This window comes from Stenella coeruleoalba (genome assembly GCF_951394435.1).
Source record: "Stenella coeruleoalba genome assembly, chromosome: 18".
In the NCBI taxonomy this organism is placed as follows: Eukaryota; Metazoa; Chordata; class Mammalia; order Artiodactyla; family Delphinidae; genus Stenella; species Stenella coeruleoalba.
The window spans coordinates 75,462,715-75,487,499 of NC_137164.1; the positions used below are offsets into that span (position 1 = coordinate 75,462,715).

The following is a 24,785-nucleotide window of genomic DNA, read 5'->3' on the forward strand; positions in this document are numbered from 1 at the left end:
GGACACCATGCGAAATGGACCCAGAGGGTACTCACTTGTGTGGCCTGGCTGCCCAGGGGGGCCGGGGGGCCCAGGGGGGCCCGGTAGCCCATCCCTTCCACCTGGTCCGGGCAAGGACACGCCTGGCAAGCCCTGGTCGCCTTTCTCTCCTCTTTCACCGGGGAAGCCGGGGGGACCACTCAGCCCTGGTACTGGGAAGCCTGAAACCAGAACAGAACTCATGGACACAGCACAACACCAAGTGTCACGCCGACAGCACACACTGGTTACGGTCAACTCTGTTCACGGGAAAATGACCATGGCTGAAAGGGGAACTGCTCTGGACAAGTGAGAAACTGCATTTGCTTCTCACCACGCAAATGCTGTTGGGCAAAGGCTCCCTACAAAGTAACTGCAAGGAAAAGGGGCTCATTGTGTCGACATTAACATCTGTGGATCTCCTTCAGTGCAAATGGTGTCCCCAGTAGGTTAGAGAGAGTACTTTCCATTTCTGCTTAGAGAATAAAGAAAGGCGTAAGAAATGTCCTTAAACGAAGCAAACGTGGACAGGAGGCAAAGCGGGTGGGAAGTGTGTTGGAATCAGCTGAACAGCAGAGTCAGGACAAGGGAGACAGCCCTGGGGAAGAAAGCAAAGTCAAGGGGGAGACCAGAGCTGCGCACCGGAAGTCGAGTTCAGCCGCTCTGAGTTTGGAGGGGACAAGATCAGAGGACCCTGTGACAGCCGAGAAGGGTTCTGACCTAGTGCTTGAGACACACCGGTCCAGTAGGCTGCAGGTGAAGTGACTCTGTGCTCCGGAGAGCAGAGAGCTGGCCTCTGGTCCCAGCATCCGGCCGACAGGTGCAGGGGCGTGAAAACACACGGATGAGGTGACACGGGAAGAGTCAGGGCAGAAGGAGCCCCGAGGAAGGACGGACAGACCCCCCAGACCCCAAAGGTGGACTTGAGTCCCAGGTGAGAGGCTGTTAAGTCGCTGAACCCGCAAGCACCGCACATAAAAGACCTGGAGGCCATCCGCGTGGGCTCCAGCCCCATCCCTACCCCAGAACTGGTGTGGGAGAAGCAAAGGAGGGAGGAAGGATGACCCTCAGAGAGGCAGGGAGGCGGGACCTGAGGCCGAGGGCCTCCGCAGTCAGCAGGGGGTGGGAGCTGGACTGGGGGCACACAAGGCCAGAGCAACTTCAAAGACAGTTTCTAAAAACGGCTTAAGACACTAACGGGGTCAGATAGGAGGTTTTAGAAAGTAGAACTGCACATGCTGCTGGGAGACGTGAGGTAACATGTTCACGAGAACAGCTGGAAGGTCCGGCAAGCTTTACAACCAAGGAGAGGAAAGTGATGGAAAAGAGGGAAAAGGCAGGATTTTAAGGGCAGATGCCAAAATTTGAGCAGAAAGGAGGCACGCGGGGCAGCGAAGGCAGCCTTGAGCCACCGCTGCTGCGAATCTTAGACAGTGGGGCTGCGTCATCCGGGCGTTGTCTGTTCCAGCAAAAACAAAGGAAGGGGCTCTGGGGGGACTGAAAACTGAAGAACTGTCAGGAAGGGAAAAGAGAAACGGACAAAAAAGAATAAGAAATAAAAATTAAAAATAAAACCAGACAAAACCAAAACCTTCAGTAAGACCTGTGAACACTTCGTGTGGTGTCGATTCCAGGGCACCCGAGGGTTTCAAGCCGAGCGCTTGTTACCTCTGCTCTAGGACCTGGGATTACACGCCTGCGGTGCACACAGACAGGCATCTGTACATACAGAGAAGTGCAGCTCCCAGCCTCCGATTACACAATCCGTTAGAAATGCAAAACTAGCACAAAACAGCTGCAGACTTAGTAGAAGGCCAGTGACGCAGGAGTCCTCCGAGAAGCAAGCTTAGAGGTGATTAGATTAGTCAGAAGAGGTTTCAGCCTTGAGTCTGGTCTCAAGCCGAGAAACAAAGGCAGTTCCAGACAGGGCAAGGGAGAGCAACGACGCTGGGGTGCGGGTGGAGGTCTTCCGAAAGGCCGACGGTGCCCCCGGGAGCAGCCGGAAGGAGGGTTAGATCAGAGGCAGGGAGACAGGGTAACTTGATGAGAGATGTAAGAAGTCCCACCTGTGAAATACATGTTTATAACTACATGTTAACCTGTCATTTACAAAATAAACACTGTCCTAGGAGCACAGGTTGTTTTCAGATCTAGAAAAATGTGTAACAAAATTGCTAGCTACTCTATGCAAGTATCTAACTAATGCAGGGGATAAACATGTTCAGAATAGAAACTGTGTAAAAGGTGTACAAATACTCTAAAAATATAATTTAAGAATGCTCACCTGGAGAGCCTGGCGGGCCTTGTATTCCTGGGAAACCTAAAAGGAGGAAGAGAGAGTGGGACAAAGTGAGCCTGTTTCACTTGTGGTTTATGTTGTGAACTTCTGTGCTCGTGGGTACCCACAGTCCCGGGACAGGGAGCTCTGAACTTGGGGAGATGCCGCGCCCCTGACACTGCAGAGATGCAGGGAGATGGCTCCTGGAAAGCCAGTGGGATTGCAAAAGATGAACTTGAATAGCACTCGGTCACCACATGGTCCTGCACGGCGCTCAGGTGTTATCAAAACGTGCATGAGTGCAGGACAAAAATGGACAAAAGAAAGGACGAGAGAAAAGAATGGAGGAGGGAGAAGGAGGGAAAGAAAGAGGGAAGGATCTTACCTTTGGGGCCTGGCTCCCCTTTCAACCCTGGAGCCCCTGGGTACCCCCGCTCTCCTTTCTCTCCCAAGGGCCTTACGCCCAACACCTGAATTACAGAAGAAAAGATCATTGCAGGGCGTGGCAGGGGACTGTGCTGTGTATTACAGAACAGATGAGGAAACAAACACATTTTTTATTATTTCAAGATGTGTGAAAGTAAAGAAAGAATAGTGGTGGGAGAGGAAGGGGAGAGGAGAGGGAGGGGAAGAGAGTGGGGAAGGGGAGGGTACTGAAAACATAAAGTGGACATTCGGTATTGCCCTCCTTGCAGAGAACTTCGCCAGGCAGCTCTGCTTCCTTTTGTAATCATCTGCGTGGCAGGAGCTTTACCAACGAAGCCAAGTTAGAAACATATTAATTCTGAGGTTTGGGGTATGGAATTTCTCAAAGTCCATGCAAGCTGTAAGAAGAGCAGTCTTCTTTAAAGAGTATTGTCTGAAAAACTGCCTTAAATTTCCTCAGGCGATAGGTAACAGGAACACTCACATTTTTTTTTTATTGGAAGAGGTTTTATGCTTCACTTTTTTAAATGGTCAAAAGTGGGGACTTCTTTAAGGTCCTCGTGATATGGGGCAAGAAGCAGGCACCGGGGCCCTCACTAAAAAGGGATGAACCAGTTCACCCCCATTCTGAGTTGCTGAAATTCGAAGACAAGGACCATGCCGAATATCGCCTATTACCCTTAAGATGCAATTCCTCTGCAGCAATTAAATGATGGGGATTATTAAGGTCTGCTGATGAGGTTAAGGTAAAAAAAGATTATTCAAAGGCAGCTGCTGGATTAGAAATATGGGAAATGGAATCATCTATCGTACGATGTGTTAAATGCATAAGGAGGTCCCGTAATACTTTGATCTGGTAATCCTACTTCTGGAAATGCAGGCTAAAGAAGGATTACTCAAATCCCTCACCTAACACACACAGACACACACAGGCACGTACAAACATTCACTACCACGTTGTACCCATGCAAGAGGGCAGCAAACAAGAGAACGGTCATACTTCACTGTTTCCAAAAAGAATTGGGGCAAAATGGTTACAACAATTATCGCACAACGCTCTGAAAATGACCATTTGAAGATAACTTGAAAACGTGAAGAATGTTCATTTTTAAAAAGAAAAAATGTTACGTACATTGGATTGCAAGTATATAAAAATATGTATACGGACAAGGAGTCAAAAGTTATTTGCAAAAAATAAAACTTGTTTTGCTAAGACAGTCAGATCATGGATGACCTGTTTCTCTGAGTAGCATTTTCCTTAACAGACAATTATTTTTTACGTTTCAAAATGTGTTGCTAATATTCTCATCCATGGGCAACTCTTTTAATTTCAGTGGTCAAAGATATGCAGAAATTGTCCAAATACAATAACAAGTAAATACCAAATGCCACACGATACAAAATATAAACGATCGGTTCAAATGCTGTGTACCCCCTACATCAAAACGTAATTCTAGGAACACTGTGGAGCATGTGGCCTAGGTGACAGGCCAGCCCGTCTCTCTCTTGCCCTCTTTTCAAACGATCTCACAGACAGCAAATGTCACTGTTACTCACAATTCCAGGTGGGCCAGGAGGGCCGGCTTCACCTTTGTCTCCCTATAAAAGAAAAATAACTTTACTTGTATTTTTTAATTATACAGGTTGCCTTGCCAGCAGCAGGGTTGAACTCTTTTTTTCCTAGAAAAATAGATCGTGCCCACTGTACACTAACAAGATTGTCCTCTCCTTAGAATCTCTCACTGTGATTAGTCTAAAGTGCTCTGCAACTATTACAACCGAAATCCATACATCTCCCCTTGCTTTGCATAAGTGTGACATCCGAAAATTGAGATTTCTACAAAACATAAACGGAAGGCTAATTATCCACATTACAAAAGAGCTCGTGCTTCTCAGAGAACCTCAACAGAATCACTTGCAAGTTGAATTCGTATACGGTGGTCTTTCTTCTTTTCTTTTTCTTTTATTTTTGGCCACACTTTGCGGCATACAGGGTCTTAGTTCCCCAGGCAGGGATCAAACCCATGCCCCCTGCAGTGGAAGCGCGGAGTCTTAACCACTGGACTGCCCGGGAAATCCCGTACCGTGGTTTTTCAATACAATAAAAAAATAAATGAAATAAAATGACATGAAAGCTTAGGGTGGCTAAAAGTATTTTCTTAAAGAAATCATTTTATTTGAGGATTTTGGTGTAAGACTGTCTAACTCTGCATTGGAAGTCATGATAAAAGGATACTTAGGGTTTTTTCTTTCCCCTTAAAATCCAGCATGACTGGAAAACATTGGATGGATAAATTCTCATCACTTTGAGGCTTAACTTAACCCTATTAGATGAAAAACTCAAAGAAATCAATCCTCTTGTATCTAATGTTCTTATATAAGTATCATAACAACACTTTTAAACACTTTTTTTTTTTTTTTTTTTTTTTGCGGTACGTGGGCCTCTCACTGTTGTGGCCTCTCCCGTTGCGGAGCACAGGCTCTGGACGCGCAGGCTCAGCGGCCATGGCTCACGGGCCCAGCCGCTCCGCGGCATGTGGGATCCTCCCGGACCGGGGCACGAACCCGTGTCCCCTGCATCGGCAGGCAGACTCCCAACCACTGCGCCACCTGGGAAGCCCCCATAACGACACTTTTAAATGTCCTGATACATGCACATTATGTCACAAATGCACATTTTTCCCCTTTTTTTCCTTTTTTTTTTTCCTTTTAAGCTAAGGCTTTAAAGTCAGGTGTTAAACCAGAATTAGATGTTTTGATTTTTCTAATTTGAATAAAAGAAGAGATTTTAGAAATATCTATGGGAGCTTAAAAAAATCTTAGCTAATATATTCTAAACATAGTTACCTTTTCCAATCTACAAGAATTGACTTTCTCATAAAGTTACAGTCTTAGAAAAGGATTTCTCCCTTGGTCACTGGCGTTGATAAACCAACCCTGAGGTCCTCTCCCTACTGTTAAAGATGAATGTTTCAAATCCATTTCTCATTTTAGTAGAGATCTACATTACCTAGTCTCATGATTAAAAGAGAAAAATAAACCAACAATGAGTTTTCTCTGAGTATCCGATTGGCAAATATTTATTAAAGTTTCATAACAAATAGTTATCAAATGAAAGAGTCCCAGGGTGATGGAAGTGCAATTCTGGGGGCAATTTTATTGCGTATGACAAAACCTTCCCCAAATTAACCCCAAAATTATACTTTGTAGGAATTTATGATGGGAGATGATCAGATAAGTGGATAAAGATACTTATAATGAGAAAAATGTGTTACTGATCTACATAACATGCAGTAAAAGGTATGGATATCATAAGTGTTGATGTATAACCACATGTATGGACGTTGAAATATATCCCCATTATGTCATTGAGGGGAAAAGCAAGATATATCATGCAATACCACTTTTTAAAAATCTCATGTATGTGTGTGTACATGGGACAATTATTAACTCTGACCATTTCTGAGTGGGTAATAGAAAAATTACACAGGCTTTCTTTTCTCCTCTATATGTTTCTGCATTTTTTTGTTTCATAATCAGGCAAAATTTATCTACTACAAAAAACACACAAAAACTTAAATGCGTGAAACGTTTTATATTTTTTTCTTTGAAAATTTATGCACAAAACAGAACCACTAGGTTGTGTTTTTCCTCACATGGAGCATACGTAAGCTGTATTCTTTGAGTGCCTGGTCCTTTTTTCTAGAAAAAACCTCTAGGTTGAACAAAATGAAGGCAAAGATTCAAAGTAGGGTCACCACTTACCTTTAAACCCTCTCGGCCTGGGAGTCCTGGGTACCCCGAATCCCCCGGAAACCCCTAAAATGGAACAGAAAGCAACAGCGATCATCAGTAAGTGAGGGTAACAACTTTGCTTTTACAAAACCACAGAGAAATACTTACTAGACTCCCTTTTTCTCCTTTTTCACCATCTTTTCCTGGTTTTCCCTGTACAATAAAGATTTAAATGTTAGTAGTGCATAGATAATAATAATAAGCGTGCTCTAACACCAAGGGTCTGAATCAAATACAAGTTACTATGCGGTATGACTCCTCTGGGTGAGTTGGCCATGCTACAGTAGCAAATCATGGAAGATACATTGAATAACTATGAACTAAAAGAGTTACAACAATAGAAGGAGACTTTTCAATATTTAAAAAATTGGAGGTTGATTAGCTCCAACTCTTCTAAGACATCATTACATCTGGCAGCCGAGTCTACACCAGAGAAGTTTTCTTGTCGGCAAGTGAGTATTTGGCAGACGGTACAGCACTGATTCACTTTAACAGAAGTTTCCATGCATCGTTTCAGGGTAGAAACTGAACTGCCTCAGCTACTGGAGGTGGGTGGGTCTCCTGTCACTGCACTCAGGGCTCTAGAGGCACCTGAGCATCTGGGCTCTGGACAGAGCTCCCAGCGAGCTTGGGAGGCGGCCGGGAAGGGTGCCTGGTGCTCTGAGCAGGCAGACAGCTGGCTTTCAGTGAGGGGCCGGCAGGGGGCACTGTCTGGTGGGGGGGCGGAGGAATCATCTGATTCCTCCCTCAGCCATCCTGGGGGGCCTTTCTAACGGTGACCACCTCCTTATTCCTGCTCCCAGGGCTTCAGAAAGGCTCTTCAGCAGAGGAAAGACCCCTACAGTCTCTTTCAGTCTATGCTCCTATGAACCTGTGATTCTAGGAATGCAGGAGAAATGATTTCACATCAGGAATAAGAGGACTTTGTTTTTTAAACATGTCTATTGGAGTATAATTGCTTTACAATGGTGCATTAGCTTCTGCTGTGTAACAAAGTGAATCAGCTATATGTATACATATATCCCCATATCCCCTTCCTCTTGCGTCTCCCTCCCACCCTCCCTATCCCACCCCTCTAGGTGGTCACAAAGCACCGAGCTGATCTCCCTGTGCTATGCGGCTGCTTCCCACTAGCTACCTATTTTACATTTGGTAGTGTATATATGTCCATGCCACTCTCTCACTTCGCCCAGCTTACCCTTCCCCCTCCCCGTGTCCTCAAGTCCATTCTCTACAGGACTTTTGAAAGCACTTACTCGGGGTCCTGGTTTTCCGGGTTCACCTTTCTCTCCAATCCCTGGCATCCCCTAAAAGACAAAAAGAGCAAGAGTTAGAGTCATTCGTATATTTAAATAAACTATTAAATTAAGTAAGCATTCCACTGAAGGTGGAACACATTACAGTCTTTTCCACAAAATGATAATGATAAACAAGATTTCAGTCCTTACCTGAAATCCAGGTTCACCTTTTTGGCCCTAAAATAAGTTTCAAAAGAGAGAAAGATTAGCACTGTCTAGTGGCTATATCAGTTTTTATATGCTACGTGGAACAGGTAAAAGGGAAAAAAACACCTTTTCCTGATATAGTAACCAAGAAATTCACATTGGCCTGCAGCATCCACTTCCTGCCATCAACTGGATTATGGATGTAAGAAGGGCAGAGTTAATACGTCTGACCCACAGCAACTGCAGCCTCCTTCCACCCTCAGCTCTCTCCCTCCTGTGTCCCAGCCGTCCCCTCCCAACCTTGGTGCATTTAAGAAACCCTCACACAGAGGATCAGCCTCAAACTAGTCTCGCTCCAACCCAGGTCCAGCTGCCTCTGCCCTCAGGAAGCTCACTTTTTATGGGATGGGTGGTCTATAAAAACCCATTTTCAGGTCAGGGTGAATATAACCAGAGAAACTGAATTTTGACCCAGTCTCTCTTTATGCCTTGGAATCTGTCCACAGTTAGGAAGCCGGCATTCACTGGACAAAGTCTGTCCCACCTTCTCTCCTTTTGCAGCATACTCTCCTTTCTCTCGAACTTGAGCTTGTCCTGGGACTCCTGGGGGCCCACTGACCCCTTGATCACCCTGTTGATGCAAACATTTGGGATTAATTAGGCATAAAGGTAATTATACAGGGAAGAGAAATGCAGAGGAGGGAAAAGCCCAGAAGAGAACATCTGGTTTGAAAATGTGATTGTACTCTGTTCCAGCCTGTCCTTGCCTCAGCAGAAAATTAAGTTTCAGAAGGAAGATGGTCCACTAAGGATATAAAGCCAGGAGGAGGCTTTCCCGTTCAGGGGTCACCCCAAAACAACGGAACTTGAACATCTGTAGGACAGATGGACGTGTGCATATATGTACAGACCACGCCTGGAGACAGACAGCACATGTATACACGCCGGGACACATATGCTGGTCTGTCACATTTGATGGCATGGAGGAAAGGCACACCAGCCGCCTAGTAACGCCTGGGAAGAAAGGAGGTCTCTTTCCGTAAACCAAAAAGAAGCATCGGGGGTCTCTTCCTCAGAATCCTAACTGCTGGATACAACAGGAAATACAGGAACCCCAGCCATCACACAACGAAGGAGGTCCAAAAACTTCAACTGCATCAACTGCAGAATCACTTTACTGTGAGGTTTATGAAAAGACTGGGTGGAAATCTGGGGTGGGAAGAGGAAGCCAGCGCTCACCCACTCTGCCCGGACCTCCACTACACTTGGCAGTCGTCTACACCGGCTTGAGCGCCTGGGCCCTGGGCCAGGTGCAGCCGCAATTCCAAGGATGGCCACTTGGTGTCCGTTCCGTGGGTCGGGTCCAGGGAAAGGGGTGGAGAGCTCCCCAGAGCATCAGGGACCCACTGCCGGCCTCTCATCCTTTCTCAGCAGGAGGGGGCTGCCTGCTCTGGCCTGTGCATTCCTGCCTCCAAGGTCCTTTCCCCCCATCTCTGGTACGATGGCTTTCGTCTTCACAGGGCTTGATATAATGGTTATGCTACGAACAGACAGGTCCTAAATTTGACCTTTTTATAATGAAGTCCAGGCCTGAGCACATTTTGATTGAATGTATGAACAGAGAAGTGGGATAAATGGCCTCACTGCACCGGCATCTGTGGGTCAGATCCCACGTAGAGTCACCTTAGGGAATTCTAGCCTTGCCTTCAGGGAAAACACTAACAAACTCAAGAACATTCCGAGAAGGGTATCCATGGTTATGAGCGTGCAAGAGGAGGTCCAGAGGCAGAAACCTGATCATGCTTAGAACTGGGATTTTAACCAAGAAAACTCCCCAAAGCAAACAGCGCTCACCTTGTCACCTTTTGGCCCTTGAAAACTCAAGCCCATTTGCCCCTGTTGATTAAGAAGTAGAATCTGTTATTAGCATGGTTTACTTTGTTCAAAATCATGTAACAAACATGACGTGAAATGCAACAAGACGGTACATTTAAGGCGATAACTTCGTCTCCCAATGACATAATCCTTTCAAGAAAGTTGTGGTCATGTTGTATTCAATGTCTATAAAAAGGTTTTTTTTAAGTATTATTGAAAAAGAATCCTATAAAAACCTTTTTTAAAAAGTTTAAGATTTTTAGACTCTGGCTTTAAAAAACTAAGGAGAAGATCAATGATTCCATAACTAATGGATGGATGGAAGGAAGGATCAATAGATCAACAGACTGACAGATCAACAGATCAGTAGATTAAGTGATAGGTTAGATAGATTGATGGATAGGTGAATAGACAGATGATAAATATATAGACAGATAAAGAAATTATAATTTCCCAAAACTTTTTTTTTTCCAAAACTTTTTAAAGAGATGTAAAAAACGAGTTACAGAAATTTCACGGTAGTCTTATACCAATGTCAAAGAAAGACAAATGAAAAATAATCTTTACCTTTTCACCTGGAGGGCCAGGAGGGCCTGGGGGACCCTGTAGGAAAGAGCATTTTAATTAAATATAGTTCACAACCCTGGTAAGTTTTAAATGCTTTTCTGTACTGACGTTATCTTCAGATATCATGGTTAAGGTGATAATTTATTTGTTAAATATTTAAATATTTTTCCTGTGCTATAGAACTGTTAAACTTTGAAAGTAACCAGAAATTAGTTCCGGACAATTATTAACAGGAATGGAAACCCTTCAGAATCTTAGGGGTTGGCCTGTGGAATGCACTGATCTGAGCATCTGCTGGGCTATCAGACGGTGGATGAAACCAGCTAAACCCTTGACAAGCCTTAGCGTTTCTAGTGTGGAAACGTTAGTCCACTTTGAAAACTGCTGCCGCTCTTTAAAAGTTGAATGAATTCTTTAAGCGGGTAGATGGTATGAAGTCCCCCAAATTCCTGTGTTTGCAACAAAATTTCAGAATGCATTCTATAATCGTTAAAAAGGAGAAACTAGTCATTCTTTCCTCATGAAAACGAGGCCGTTACAAGAATATAAAAGAGGTTACATCTTGCAGGAATGGATAGAAGAATTGCTGGATTTGAAGCCTAAAAAAAGAGTAAATTTAAAAAGAAAGCCTGAAAATCTCTCAAGGGCTCTCAGGCAGGCTAGAGTGGGGATGGCAAACCCAGGCACATCATTCATTCCTAGTAAACGCGGCGCTCGACAAGTAAGTGCTGTTAATATTAAGTCTCTTGTGCCCCCAAAAATGTGCGAGTAGAAGGGGCTGATGCCACCCTCATCCTCAGGGTTATCAGCTGCGAGGGACGGCTGATGTCAGAGCAGAGCTTCCTGGGAGGTTCTCTCTGATGCTCAGTTTCTAGTCTCTGTCCCAGAGACACTGCAGCTTCTTCACAGCCTGGTCTGGGGCCACAGCCCCCAACAGAGCAGGCCCTCTGCTGTGACTGCATTACCACAAGGGAAGGTCCAGGGCAGGGCCTGCCTCGCCCATCTCTGAATCCCCTCCTCACAGGATGCGCTCACATCCACGCAGCCCCACGAAAAATCAACATGTTGTCCCTGTGGGATGTCTCGGCATGAGGTACCATTAGCATCCTTTTCCCACAGCTCTGGGGGTATGTGGACCATAAGTGCCAATCAAACACCCCTTCAGATAGAAGCTCAAATAGACAACTAATAAGCACCTACTGTAGAGCACAGGGAACTCTACTCAATACTCTGTAATGGCCTATATGGGAAAAGAATCTAAAAAAAAGAGTTATACATACTTGTATGTATAACTGATTCACTTTGCTGTACACCTGAAACTAACACAACACTGTAAATCAACCCTACTCCAATAAAAAATTTTTCAAAAAGATAGAAGCTCATTCTCACATCCAAATTAAGAGCGATCACCACTGTGTAAATGTTTCACCCCTCACCACAGCTGTTCTCTGAATGCCTCCGAGGGGTATTCCCCCCAAACTTACTGGTGGTCCAGTGAATCCCGGGGGGCCAACAGGACCTTGCAGCCCTGGCAGTCCCGGCGAACCCTATAATTCATTGAGAAAGAAAAGAATTAAAATGCAAACCGGGAGGAGACTCGGCATGTGCTCATAATTATTTAGCAAATGCTTACAGGTGTTCCTGGGGGTCCAGGAAATCCTCTTTCACCTTTCAACAGGGTCCCTGGTATATGGCCAAGTATTTCACCTGGATCCCCCTAAGGGATGAAAAATAAGATAAAGTCACAAATACTGATATTTATGTAAAGAGAATGTAAACCTACGGCGTAAGAGGCACGCACTGCTGGTGTGGAACCAGCCCAAGTCTGGGGTTTAGCCTCCGTCTAAGCTTGGAATAAACAGACCGGCCGTCTCCTGGGTTCACATGTCTTAACGATCAGCATTAGGGGGCTGCAACCAGGGCAGAATGTGGAGACCGCTGAACGGAAGGATGTGCGATGCTTCCACGGGACGGGCCCCCAGGCACGAGGAGTTCTAGACAGGGGCCCGGTCTCTGGTCCAAAGGCTATGTGACCACAGGCTGTCCTCACAGCAGAAGGATTATCTTTCAAGAAAAGACCCAGCACAATCATGTTCGGAAAAGCAGTGAGAATATGTTTTAGGTGTCAACGTGCCCGGGCCACAGTACCCAGATACTTGGTTACACACCAGTCTGAGGTTGACGTGAAAGTACTTTTAAATAAGATGGACATTTAAATCAGTAGCTTTGAAGTAAAGCAGATGACCTTCCACGGTGGGGGGCCCACCCCATGGGTTGAAGGCCTTAAGAGAAAAAAGACGGACTCCCGTGAGGAAGGCGGACTCTGCCTACAGACAGCCCTTGAACCCGACCATCGCTCTTCCTTGGGTCTCCAGCCTGCATCCTTGCCCCACGGATTGTGGACTTGCCAGCTCCCACAATCACGTAACTCCTTAAAATAAGGAATTTATTTTATCTCAATATATTTTAATTATATTATATATTGAAATATATCATTAAATTAGTATATAATATAACTAAATGTTATAATATATATTATGTATTATATATATTATATCATATAAATCAACATACAATGCAATTGATATACAATAATATATTATATTATGTATTATATAATATGTAAAATATATTATATATTTTAATTATATCTCCCTCTCTCGCTCACTCTATCTATCCTTATATGTGCCTGTTGTATGCGTACGGCACACACATAATACACAAGCATCTCCACGCACGTCCTACTGGTTCTGTTTCTCTGCAGAGTCCTGTCGACAGCCCCACCCATGGCTCTGGACGAGGAGTATCAGGGACTCACATCCCATCACTAATATTTCCCATCACACCCTGCTTCCCATCACTGCTTATTTCCTATGAAGAAACTGTGCCTAGTGTTGAAACTTTAGGTTCTAAAATTTAAGTCTGTGTATAGGACCTAAGTACTCTTTTAATGTAGCAGAGTTTAGACAAATAGGTTACTAGGCAATCAATCAACCAAAGTGATTTAAAGTAAAGTTACTTTTATGGCATCTGTTTTAAACAGAGCCTGGGATGAATCCAGTAAAATAAAATAACGTACCTTCATTCCCGGCAACCCTGGTGGCCCCTAGGAAAGAAAAAGTTGGTATCAGTTTTGTTATTCTCAAAACAACATTAGCATTATGATATGAGGGCAAAAAAAGGAAAAGAAAGGCAATGGAATGAGAAGAGAGAAATTAGCACCGAAGAAATTCTTACATAACAGCCCAATACTCACGGGATTTCCAGCGAATCCAGGCAAACCTGGAGGCCCCAGAGGCCCTCTCTCACCCTGGGGGGACAGCAGACAGTCACTCTCAAAGGCCGTGCCCCCATCCGTTACCCCATCCTACTCTTCAGGCATGCTTCATTTGTTGGTGAAAATCATTTTCTAAAAATTGTTACAAGCTCTATGGCTCAGTGCTGCTTCATGATAGAAGAAATATAATATTTGAGAATTTAATAGAGACAAGAATTAATAATAGCATTTTCTTATTTGCTTTAGTAATAGATTATAGGTGAGAAATTTAGCGTTTAAGGCAATTTTAGAATAAAAGTCTACTAAATAGAAAGGCACAATGATGTCTTTCCTGAACATTAAACGTGGGAAAACTGTGTTTCCTCACCAAATAAAGAAAGGTGTAAGACGAGTAACTTTCCAACTGTGGCAATTAAAACTGTGTTCACGGGACAACTTTGCCTGACTTCTCCAGGTGCCAAGTTAGATGAACACACACCAAGCAGGGAGGCTCCCGGTTCTAAATTTACCTTCGTCCCGTTGCATCCTGGGATACCTGGGGGACCCGGAGGACCATCTTGGCCAGGAATACCCTGCAATTAACAAGGTGAACAAGTAGCCAAATCAGAAAAATCACTGATGTTGCCATAACTCACATCAAACATCTTATAAAGGAAGGAGGTGCCTTTTATATACATACAGGAAGTCCTGGGTTTCCAGGGTAACCAGATGCTCCTGGGGGCCCCTGTAAGGAAGGAGATGAAAACGTTTTCATTGAGTGTGGGAGAACATCATTTCCTTCCACTTGCATCCACCTGGCTGAGGATGTCGGACCCTAACTATTGACATTTGGAACATCGGCCCTAAGCAGACAGGGAGGCATCTTAGGGTCTAGCCCAGGTAGCCAGATGGCCTGGCGTTTCAGTAGCAACTCTTCATCATCAAAAGCTGACGATTAAATACTTCTAAACTCAAGGCTGCACATCCACAAAATAACTCTGCCCTCATTTCATCCTTTGTAATTTCTAGGTGGTAGATAGATAGATAGATAGATACATTTACATTAAAATCTCAAACAGTTGGGAAGTAGAGTGTATGGCATAAATCAGTTCATTGAGGGAAGAAAATCCAAGTTATTTCTGGCTGAAATCCAGGTATTCTCCATCCCAGACAGTTACAATGTTATCCCCTATCTTCTGCCCTAAAGACCCAGGAAGGCGGGTTACCGGGCACACTTCCCTTTCCACTAAGTAACAGAATTAAAATGTTTACATTTTACAGTGTCTTCCTATTTTTCTGCTTTCAAAGGTCTCCCTGCTTGCACGTCCCAGGAACGGGAGTAGCAAAGAAAGCAGACCGTGAAGACGGAAGAAGGAATGCAGCTCTGAACACGTTACCACTTTTCACATTAAATGAAGACATCTTTCTTCAAAAACCTGTAGGCGTGTCATCCCCCCTCCCCCAATTAAATACGCCTACAGGAATCCTTGAGGAAGGAGAGAGGAGAGAAAACACGTGTACAGAGGACAAGAAGTGAGCAGCTCCAGGGGCAGGACTGGAGGTCGAGGACGCGGGTTCCACCCATCCTGGGCCCTCATGCCCAGGACACACGCTGTCTGGGCTCCAAGCACAGAGGCAGAGGGAGGGGGGCACAGAGGAAGGAGGGGATAGGATGCCCCTGGGGACTGTCTGGGGGTGGGGAGGGTAAAGGGCCCTCCCTGCGGAAGCACCCCTGTATCAGATCCCGCCCACAGTCATTACCAACTTCATGACAATCGTACTCACTCTTGTCCCTTTAGTTCCTGGCAGTCCTGGTTCTCCGGTGTCACCCTGGAACAGACAGACATGCCACAATGACCACTCGTCGCAAAAGCAGCACAGATCATCTTAAGTCCACTCCCCCAAGCCCCTGCGCCCACGACAGCCAAGCTCACCTTCTGTCCTGGTGGTCCCTGCGGCCCCTCAGGTCCTTGCATTCCCGGGAACCCGATGACACCTTGTAACCCTGGGAGACCTCTTTCTCCCTGCAGAGGACGAAAGAGCAAGTCAGACCAAGGGCAGGTGGAAGGAGAAATCAGCCTCACTCAGCATCACCCAGCAACCAGCCTACCATGCGCATCTGAAAAGAGACGCTGCCACCTACGTCCCATCTCGGAGACTTCTCTCTGCTCTTTTTTAGCTCTTTTGCGGGCAGGGATGTTTCACGTGTGATCCCTGGTCCAATGCTTTCTATATACTGTATTCTAAAGGCTAAGTAATTTGTTGGGGAAATAAAATCACAGATAGTTGGGGATTTTTTTTCACTGAATGGCTTATAACCTCATTTGATGAGTGGAATCTTCTTGCTGCTGGCAGACACAGCGCTGAGATTCTGTGAGCAGACATCAGTCAAGGCTCCCCTTTAGGAGGTGTGTAGGCAGAGCTCACGGTGGCAGTTTCAGGGCAAGATGCTGAGACTTTTCTGTGCAATGAACAGTCTGACGATGGGTTTGCATAAGCATCTCCTAAAAAACTGGTTTGTTTTTTTTTTGCAAAGGTAGACTCGAGGTTTAATTACGGTCTCTGCCCTCGAGGAGCAAAAAGAAACAAAACGTATTCTTAACATAATGAATATTATTTAGGGTCCACACACGTGGCTTGGATTCTGGCTTTGAGGTGGCCCTTGAAGGATGAAAGGAAAATGAATGTGTGAAGAGACAGGCAAAGACAATTCAGGCTGGATGTCAGAGAATGGAGATCTAGGCCATGTGAGCACAAGACACTAAGAAGAAGAAATACAACGGGGACAAGAACGTGGAGAGGTGAGGCGTTACCGTTTGATACTGGAAACAGTTTCCTCTGCAAGCATCAGTGACCCAGTGGCCTGATTAAGGACATTGAGGAAGACGGCCACACTTTTTGCCAGTATGAAATAGCCTAAAATCAGGACAGGAATTCAAGAAAATCTATTCCCTTCACAGTATGTGGACTTCGGTGCAAACTCACAAGGTAAATTGGGTAGATTAAGCATCTTTAGTCAATTTTCAAAAACAGAAGACATGTTGGAGATTACAGACAGGATTCCTTACTTTCCCTACAGTTATGTTAGTTCAAAGTAAAAAATAAACTGACAAGCTATACCTTACATCACATAAACACTTACCACCCAAAATAGCACATTACCAAAAGTGACTTAAAGTTGTTCAACATTGCATAAATGAAAGGACGCAGAACCCAAACTTCCAAAGTCATCCTTCTTTCCAAACCACTCAGCCAGTCCCAGAACTTGCTGGTGAACTGTGCGTCTGTTGCATTTTCTGAAATGCAGAAACGTGGTTCTGAACTTCAGTCTCCAATCACTGGACCTCCACGGATCGTGGGAGTCATTGGAAGTGTAAAAGGCAGGAAGCCAGAAACAGCGTGTGAATAAATGGGAAAGAGATTATTTCAAACTCTAGAGGAGACCAACAGATACTAAATGGAGTAAAGAAAGTTAAGCCCTGCAGTTTGGCCCAGCCCTCTGGACCAGCTGCATCGAGGGATCAACCAGGAAGAACAGATGCTAATATTCCCCAGAGCCCAGCATAGGACTTGACACAGAACACTGGCTCATCCTCCCTGAGGCCCGGGAAAGAAAAACATTCTCAGACCAAGGCTTGTTCAAATGTAAAGCTACTTAAATACATTCATTCTTAACCTAAAATAACAGCAGATACAAACGTACAAAATCCTGGCGCTGGAGACGGATTGTACGCTGACATCATATCAACCTCCTCCCTTGATTCAGATGTGGGAAAATTCTACCCAAAATAGAATTGAAACGCTGGCTAAAAACTGTGAACACTGAACTGAGTATCCTCAAATAACCTGGCATGAGATGCGAAGGAAATACGAAAGGCACATCAGCAGAAAAGCTTCCTAACGCGTTTGGCGTCGTATTTTAGTATTCAGTTAATATCGGCAGTATCACTAGGAGACCCAGTGCAGATAAGATTTTATAATTCTCAGTGTCATCGTTGACTGCATGGAGACCCAGAGCCAGATGAGCCGATTTCTACAAGGTTCTCATTGAGTCAGCACTGAAGCCACAAATAGAAATGAGGTCAACCTCTACCTCCGTCTGTGTTTCTTCTAGGTCACTAGAGCAAGCTGGTTCCCAGCAAATATTAAATAGTTCGCCCACATCGACTTAGCCCCTTTTATGTCCATTTCACAGATAGGGAAATTGGGATTCTGATGTTTCACGGACGCGTCACATGTCTCTGACCCCTGCATGCTCCTGGGAACAGGATTCAGCAATCTGAATTCCCAGTCCCGGCTTTCACCACAGGCCCACATTCTTTCCCCAGTGTCACCGGAACACTTAAGGAAGCTCCATATCCCAAGAGATTTGAAATTAAGTAGCTGAAGAGGAAGCGACGCCCCCGTGAACACGGCTCTTGCCATCTCGCACATTTTTTTTTTTTTAAGTTTCCTAATCTTTTGTTCGGACAAAAGTACACATGAATAATCTAATATCCCATACCCCGTCCAAGGCTATTCTGGGCACCAGAGCAGAGCAAACAGACAGGATAAGCATTCAATCAGCTATACAATTAGCTGGCAAACAGCACACACTGCACATGGGCCCAATTCTTCCTCCGAGCTTTCAGCAAATCTCCACGAGGGTTACGGAAAAAGCAAACAGCTGGGCACATCGTGCAAAGGCTTTTCATGCCGGTCCTTTCTAAGCCAGACTCCGCAGCTGTGGCCACTCATGCGCTGGGGTTCAAGGCTGAATGTGCATAGTTAAAATCCCCTAGAAACAGGTTCCCTTATTTATCTCTTTCCCGTGATGTGCTGGAGGCAAGGTCCAAGACGATATGGCAGCCCAAGTGAGATCCACAACCACGGTTACCACAGCAGCAAGAACTTAAAGTGGAAGATGAGAAAAAGAAGCTTGTATAATACTACCCAAAATGCTTTGAGGCAACTGCATCTAATGGTTTTATTCTTGAACGTCAGTGCAGTGTACTGTACTAATTTTTAAAAAGTTTATATACCAACCATGGAAGTGACAATCACTATATCCTCAAATGATGAAATTCAGAATTTGAGGAGAAAAAAACACAACGCTATAGACGAACGAACACAGCCATGGAGAATAATCTTGGCATCAAAATCAGCCATTCTAAATTAGGCATGAAATAGAGTTTCGTGCATGAAGCAACTTACAAATTTTGCAACATCAATTATCTAGAGAAGGGCATATCTTTTTAAAAAAAAATTCATAAAATGTGGGAATAAAAGAGTTTTTTTTATAATACCCAATTATTTCCCTTCCTCTTAAAATACCTGTAGAAACAAGTTCATGATGGAAATCCAATGCTAGAATATAGTCCCCTTCACATCTTAGTCAAAAATCCAAATACCAATAAAGCCCTCAGGATGGTGAGGTCGAAATAGTGAGAAGATTCTAAGGATAATATAGGATAACATCATTAACAACAACAAAAACTGAAATTAACACAAAATAGATCTAGAGTAAGCAGTCTTCAAAGATCTTACTGTCAGAGGCCTGTTATGCTTGTTTCAATAGCCAACATGGGATCACTATCTTTCAGTCAAATATTAAATTATTTTTTCAAATAATTTAAAAATAATTATTATTTTATTATTAATAATAATTATTTTTATATTATTTTAAAATAATATGATCGAGATAGCCTCATCCACCAGAGGGCAGACAGAAGAAGCTAGAAGAACTACAATCCTGCAGCCTGTGGAACAAAAACCACATTCACGGAAAGATAGAGAAGATGAAAAGGCGGAGGGCTATGTACCAGAGGAAGGAACAAGATAAAACCCCAGAAAAACAGCTAAATGAAGTGGAGATAGGCAACCTTCCCGAAAAAGAATTCAGAATAATGATAGTGAAGATGATCCAGGACCTCAGAAAAAGGATGGAGGCAAAGATCAAGAAGATGCAAGAAATGTTTAACAAAGACCTAGAAGAATTATAGAACAAACACCTAGAAGAATTAATCAACAAACAAACAGAGATGAATAATACAATAACTGAAATGAAAAATACACTAGAAGGACTCAATAACAGAATAACAGGCAGAAGAACAGATAAGTGACCTGGAAGACAGAATGGTGGAATTCACTGCCACAGAACAGATAAAAAAAAAAAAAAAGAATGAAAAGAAATGAAGAGAGCCTAAGAGACCTCTGGGACAACATTAAACACAACAACATTTGCATTATAAGGGTCCCAAAAGGAGAAGAGAGAGAGAAAGGACCCGAGAAAATATTTGAAGAGCTTATAGTTGAAAACTTCCCTAACATGGGAAAGGAAATGGCCACCCAAGTCCAGGAAGTGCAGAGACTCCCAGGAGGATAAACCCAAGGAGAAACATGCCAAGACACATAGTAATCAAACTGACAAAAATTAAAGACAAAGAAAAATTATTGAAAGCAGCAAGGAAAAAAACACAAATAACGTACAAGGGAATTCCCATAAGGTTAACAGCTGACTTCTCAGCAGAAACTCTACAAGCCAGAAGGGAGTGGCACGATATATTTAAAGTGACGAAAGGGAAGAACCTAAAACCAACATTATTCTACCCGGCAATTCAGATTCAACAGAGAAATCAAAAGCTTTACAGAGAAGCAAAATGTAAGGGAATTCTTAAAAGCACCACCAAACCAGCTCTACAATAAATGCTAAAGGAACTTCTCTAAGTGGGAAACACAAGAGAAGAAAAGGACCTACAAAAACAAACCCATAACAATTAAGAAAATGGTAATAGGAACATACATATCGATAATTACCTTAAACATGAATGGATTTAAATGCTCCAACCAAAAGACACAGGCTCGCTGCATGGATACAAAAACAAGGCCCATATATGTGCTGTCTACAAGAGACCCACTTCAGACCCAGGGACACGTACAGACTGAAAGTGAGGGGATGGAAAAAGATATTCCATGCAAATGGAAATCAAAAGAAAGCTGGAGTAGCAATACTCATATCAGATAAAATAGACTTTAAAATAAAGAATGTTACAAGAGACAAGAAAGGACACTACATAATGATCAAGGGATCAATCCAAGAAGAAGATATAACAATTATAAATATATATGCACCCAACATAGGAACACCTCAATACATAAGGCAAATGCTAACAGCTATAAAAGAGGAAATCGACAGTAACACAGTAATAGTGGGGGACTTGGACACCTCACTTACACCAGTGGACAGATCATACAAACAGAAAATTAATAAGGAAACACAAGCTTTAAATGACACAATGGACCAGACAGATTTAATTGATATTTATAGAACATTCCATCCAAAAACAGCAGATTACACTTTCTTCTCAAGTGCACATGGAACATTCTCCAGGATAGATCACATCTTGGGTCACAAATCAAGACTCAGTAAATTTAAGAAAATTGAAATCATATCAAGCATCTTTTCTGACCACAACGCTATGAGATTAGAAATCAATCACAAGGAATAAAAAATAAAAAACACAAACACATGCAGGCTAAACAATACGTTACTAAATAACCAAGAGATCACTGAAGAAATCAAAGAGGAAATCAAAAAATACCTAGAGACAAATTACAACAAAAACACGATGATCCAAAACCCATGGGATGCAGCAAAAGCAGTTCTAAGAGGGAAGCTTATAGCAATACAATCCTACCTCAAGAAACAAGAAAAATCTCAAATAAACAATCTAACCTTACACCTAAAGGAACCAGAGAAAGAAGAACAAGCAAAATCCAAAGTTAGTAGAAGGAAAGAAATCATAAACATCAGAGCACAAATATATGAAATAGAAACAAAGAAAACAATAGCAAAGATCAATAAAACTAAAAGCTGGTTCTTTGAGAAGATAAACAAAATTTATAAACCATTTGCCAGACTCATCAAGAAAATGAGGGAGAGGACTCAAATCAATAAAATTAGAAATGAAAAAGGAGAAGTTTACAACGGACACCGCAGAAATACAAAGCATCCTAAGAGACTACTACAAGCAATTCTATGCCAGTAAAATGGACAACCCGGAAGAAATGGACAAATTCTTAGAAAGGTATAACTGTCCAAGACTGAACCAAGAAGAAATAGAAAATATGAATCACAAGTAATGAAATTGAAACTGTGATTAAAAATCTTTCAACAAACAAAAGTCCAGGACCAGAAGGCTTCACAAGTGAATTCTAGCAAACATTTAGAGAAGAACTAACACTCATCCTTCTCAAACTCTTCCAAAAAATTGCAGAGGAAGGAACACTCCAAACCTCATTCTATGAGGCCACCATCATCCTGATACCAAAACCAGACAAAGATACTACCAAAAAAGAAAATTACAGACCAATACCACTGATGAATATAGATGCAAAAACCCCCACAAAATGCCAGCAAACAGAATCCAACAACACATTAAAAGGATAATACACCATGAACAAGTGGGATTTATGCCAGGAAGGCAAGGATTCTTCAATATATGCAAATCAATCAATGTGATACAGCATATTAACAAACTGAAGAAGAAAACCATATGATCATCTCATCATACATTGAGATGAATCATCTCAATACAAGCAGAAAAAGCTTTTAAAAAATTCAACACTCATTTATGATAAAAACTCTCCAGAAAGTGGGTATAGAGGGAACCTACCTCAACATAATAAAGGCCATATATGACAAACCCACAGCAAACATCATTCTCAATGGTGAAAAGCTAAAAACAATTCCTCTAAGATCAGGAACAAGACAAGGATGTCCACTCTCGCCACTATTATTCAACATAGTTTTGGAAGTCCTAGCCACGGCAATCAGAGAAGAAAAAGAAATAAAAGGAATATAAATTGGAAAAGAAGAAGGAAAACTGTCACTGTTTGCAGATGGCATGACACTACACACAGAGAATCCTAAAGATGCCACCAGAAAACTACTAGAGCTAATCAATGAATTTGGTAAAGTTGCAGGATACAAAATTAATGCATAGAAATCTCTTGCATTCCTATACACTAACAACAAAAGATCAGAAAGAGAAATTAAGGAAACAACCCCATTCACCATTGCAACAAAAAGAATAAAATACCTAGGAATAAACCTACCTAAGGAGGTAAAATTCCTGTACTAAGAAAACTATATGACACTGATGAAAGAAATCAAAGATGACACAAACAGATGGAGAGATATACCATGTTCCTGGATTGGAAGAATAAATACTGTGAAGATGACTATACTACCCAAGGCAATCTATAGATTCAATGCAATCCCTATCAAATTACCAGTGGCATTTTTTACAGAACTAGAACAAAAAAATCTTAAAATTTGTATGGAGACACAAAAGACCCCGAACAGCCAAAGCAGTCTTGAGGGAAAAAAACAGAGCTGGAGGAATCAGACTCCCTGACTTCAGACTATACTACAAAGCTACAGTAATCAAGACAATAATGGTACTGGCACAAAAACAGAAATATAGATCAATGGAACAGGAAAGAAAGCCCAGAGATAAACCTACACACCTATGGTCAACTAATCTATGACAAAGGAGGCAAGGATATACAATGGAGAAAAGACAGTCTCTTCAATAAGTGGTGCTGGGAAAACTGGACAGCTACATGTGAAAGAATGAAATTAGAGCACTCCCTAACACCATACACAAAAATAAACTCAAAATGGGTTAGAGACCTAAATGTAAGGCTGGAGATTATAAAACCCCTAGAGAAAAACATAGGAAGAACACTCTTTGACATAAATCACAGCAAGATCTTTTTTGATCCACCTCCTAGAGTAATGGAAATAAAAACAAAAATAAACAAATGGGACCTAATGAAACTTAAAAGCTTTTGCAAAGCAAAGGAAACTACAAACAAGACAAAAAGACAACCCTCAAATATATAAACAGCTCATGCAGCTCAATATTTAAAAAAAAAAACCCAATTCAAAAATGGGCAGAGGACCTAAATAGACATTTCTCCAAAGAAGACATACAGATGGCCAAGAAGCACATGAAAAGCTGCTCAACATCACTAATTATTAGAGAAATGCAAATCAAAACTACAATGAGGTGTCACCTCACACCAGTCAGAATGGGCATCATCAGAAAATCTACAAACAACAAATGCTGGAGAGGGTGTGGAGAGAAGGGAACCCTTTTGCACTGTTGGTGGGAATGTAAATTGATACAGGCACTATGGAGAACAGTATGGAGGTTCCTTAAAAAACTAAAAATAGAACTACCATACGACCCAGCAATCCCACTACTGGGCATATACCCTGAGAAAACCATAATTTAAAAAGAGTCAGGCACCCCAATGTTCACTGCAGCACTATTTACAATAGCCAGGACATGGAAGCAACCTAAATGCCCATTGACAGACGAATGGATAGAGAAAATGTGGTACATGTATTCAATGGAATATTACTCAGCCATAAAAAAGAATGAAACTGGGTCATTTGTAGAGACGTGGATGGATCTAGAGACTGTCAATACAGTGTGAAGTTAGTCAGAAAGAGGAAAACAGATATCGTATGTTAACGCATGTATGTGGAAGCTAGAAAAATGGTACACATGAACCGGTTTGCAGGGCAGAAATAGAGACACAGATGTAGAGAACAAACATATGGACACCAAGGGGGGAAAGTGTTGGGGGGCAGGTAGTGGTGGATGAATTGGGAGATTGGGATTGACATGTATACACTAATATGTATAAAATAGATAACTAATAAGAACCTGCTGTATAAAAAATAAATAAAATTCAAAAAATTAATAATAATATGATTATTGGGACTTCCCTGGTGGTCCAGTGGTAAAGAATCCACCTTCCAATAAAGGGGACGTGGGTTCGATCCCTGGTCGGGGAACTAAGATCCCACATGCCGCGGGGCAACTAAGCCTGTGCGCCACAACTACTGAGCTCACGCACCTCAACTTCAAAGCTGCGTGCCACAAACTACAGCCCATGCACCCTGGAACCTGCGCACCACACTAGATAGAACCCTGCGCACCACAACTAGAGAGAAGCCCGTGCGCTGCAACAAAGATCCCGTGTGCTGCAACTAAGACCCGAGCAGCCAAAAAAATAAAAATAAAAAATATATGATCATGGATCTTCACAGTGTACTGACGCCCAAGGA

The 24,785-nt window shown here is 42.8% G+C and overlaps 1 protein-coding gene across 1 annotated transcript in view; it reads right to left on the reverse strand.

The window, feature by feature from the left end:
* COL4A1 (collagen type IV alpha 1 chain) overlaps window positions 1–24,785 on the reverse strand; it is a 145,851-nt gene that overhangs the window by 40,367 nt on the left and 80,699 nt on the right. Inside the window, exons 3-21 of the mRNA XM_079902561.1 lie at window positions 15,595–15,684; window positions 15,446–15,490; window positions 14,361–14,405; window positions 14,191–14,253; window positions 13,661–13,714; window positions 13,484–13,510; window positions 12,038–12,121; window positions 11,889–11,951; window positions 10,405–10,440; window positions 9,817–9,858; window positions 8,507–8,593; window positions 7,966–7,992; window positions 7,774–7,824; window positions 6,626–6,670; window positions 6,488–6,541; window positions 4,280–4,321; window positions 2,682–2,766; window positions 2,303–2,338; window positions 36–200 (exon numbers count right to left, since the gene is read on the reverse strand). Coding sequence (XP_079758687.1) covers window positions 36–200; window positions 2,303–2,338; window positions 2,682–2,766; window positions 4,280–4,321; window positions 6,488–6,541; window positions 6,626–6,670; window positions 7,774–7,824; window positions 7,966–7,992; window positions 8,507–8,593; window positions 9,817–9,858; window positions 10,405–10,440; window positions 11,889–11,951; window positions 12,038–12,121; window positions 13,484–13,510; window positions 13,661–13,714; window positions 14,191–14,253; window positions 14,361–14,405; window positions 15,446–15,490; window positions 15,595–15,684 — 1,141 coding nt within the window. The remainder of the gene's footprint in view (window positions 1–35; window positions 201–2,302; window positions 2,339–2,681; window positions 2,767–4,279; window positions 4,322–6,487; window positions 6,542–6,625; window positions 6,671–7,773; window positions 7,825–7,965; window positions 7,993–8,506; window positions 8,594–9,816; window positions 9,859–10,404; window positions 10,441–11,888; window positions 11,952–12,037; window positions 12,122–13,483; window positions 13,511–13,660; window positions 13,715–14,190; window positions 14,254–14,360; window positions 14,406–15,445; window positions 15,491–15,594; window positions 15,685–24,785) is intronic.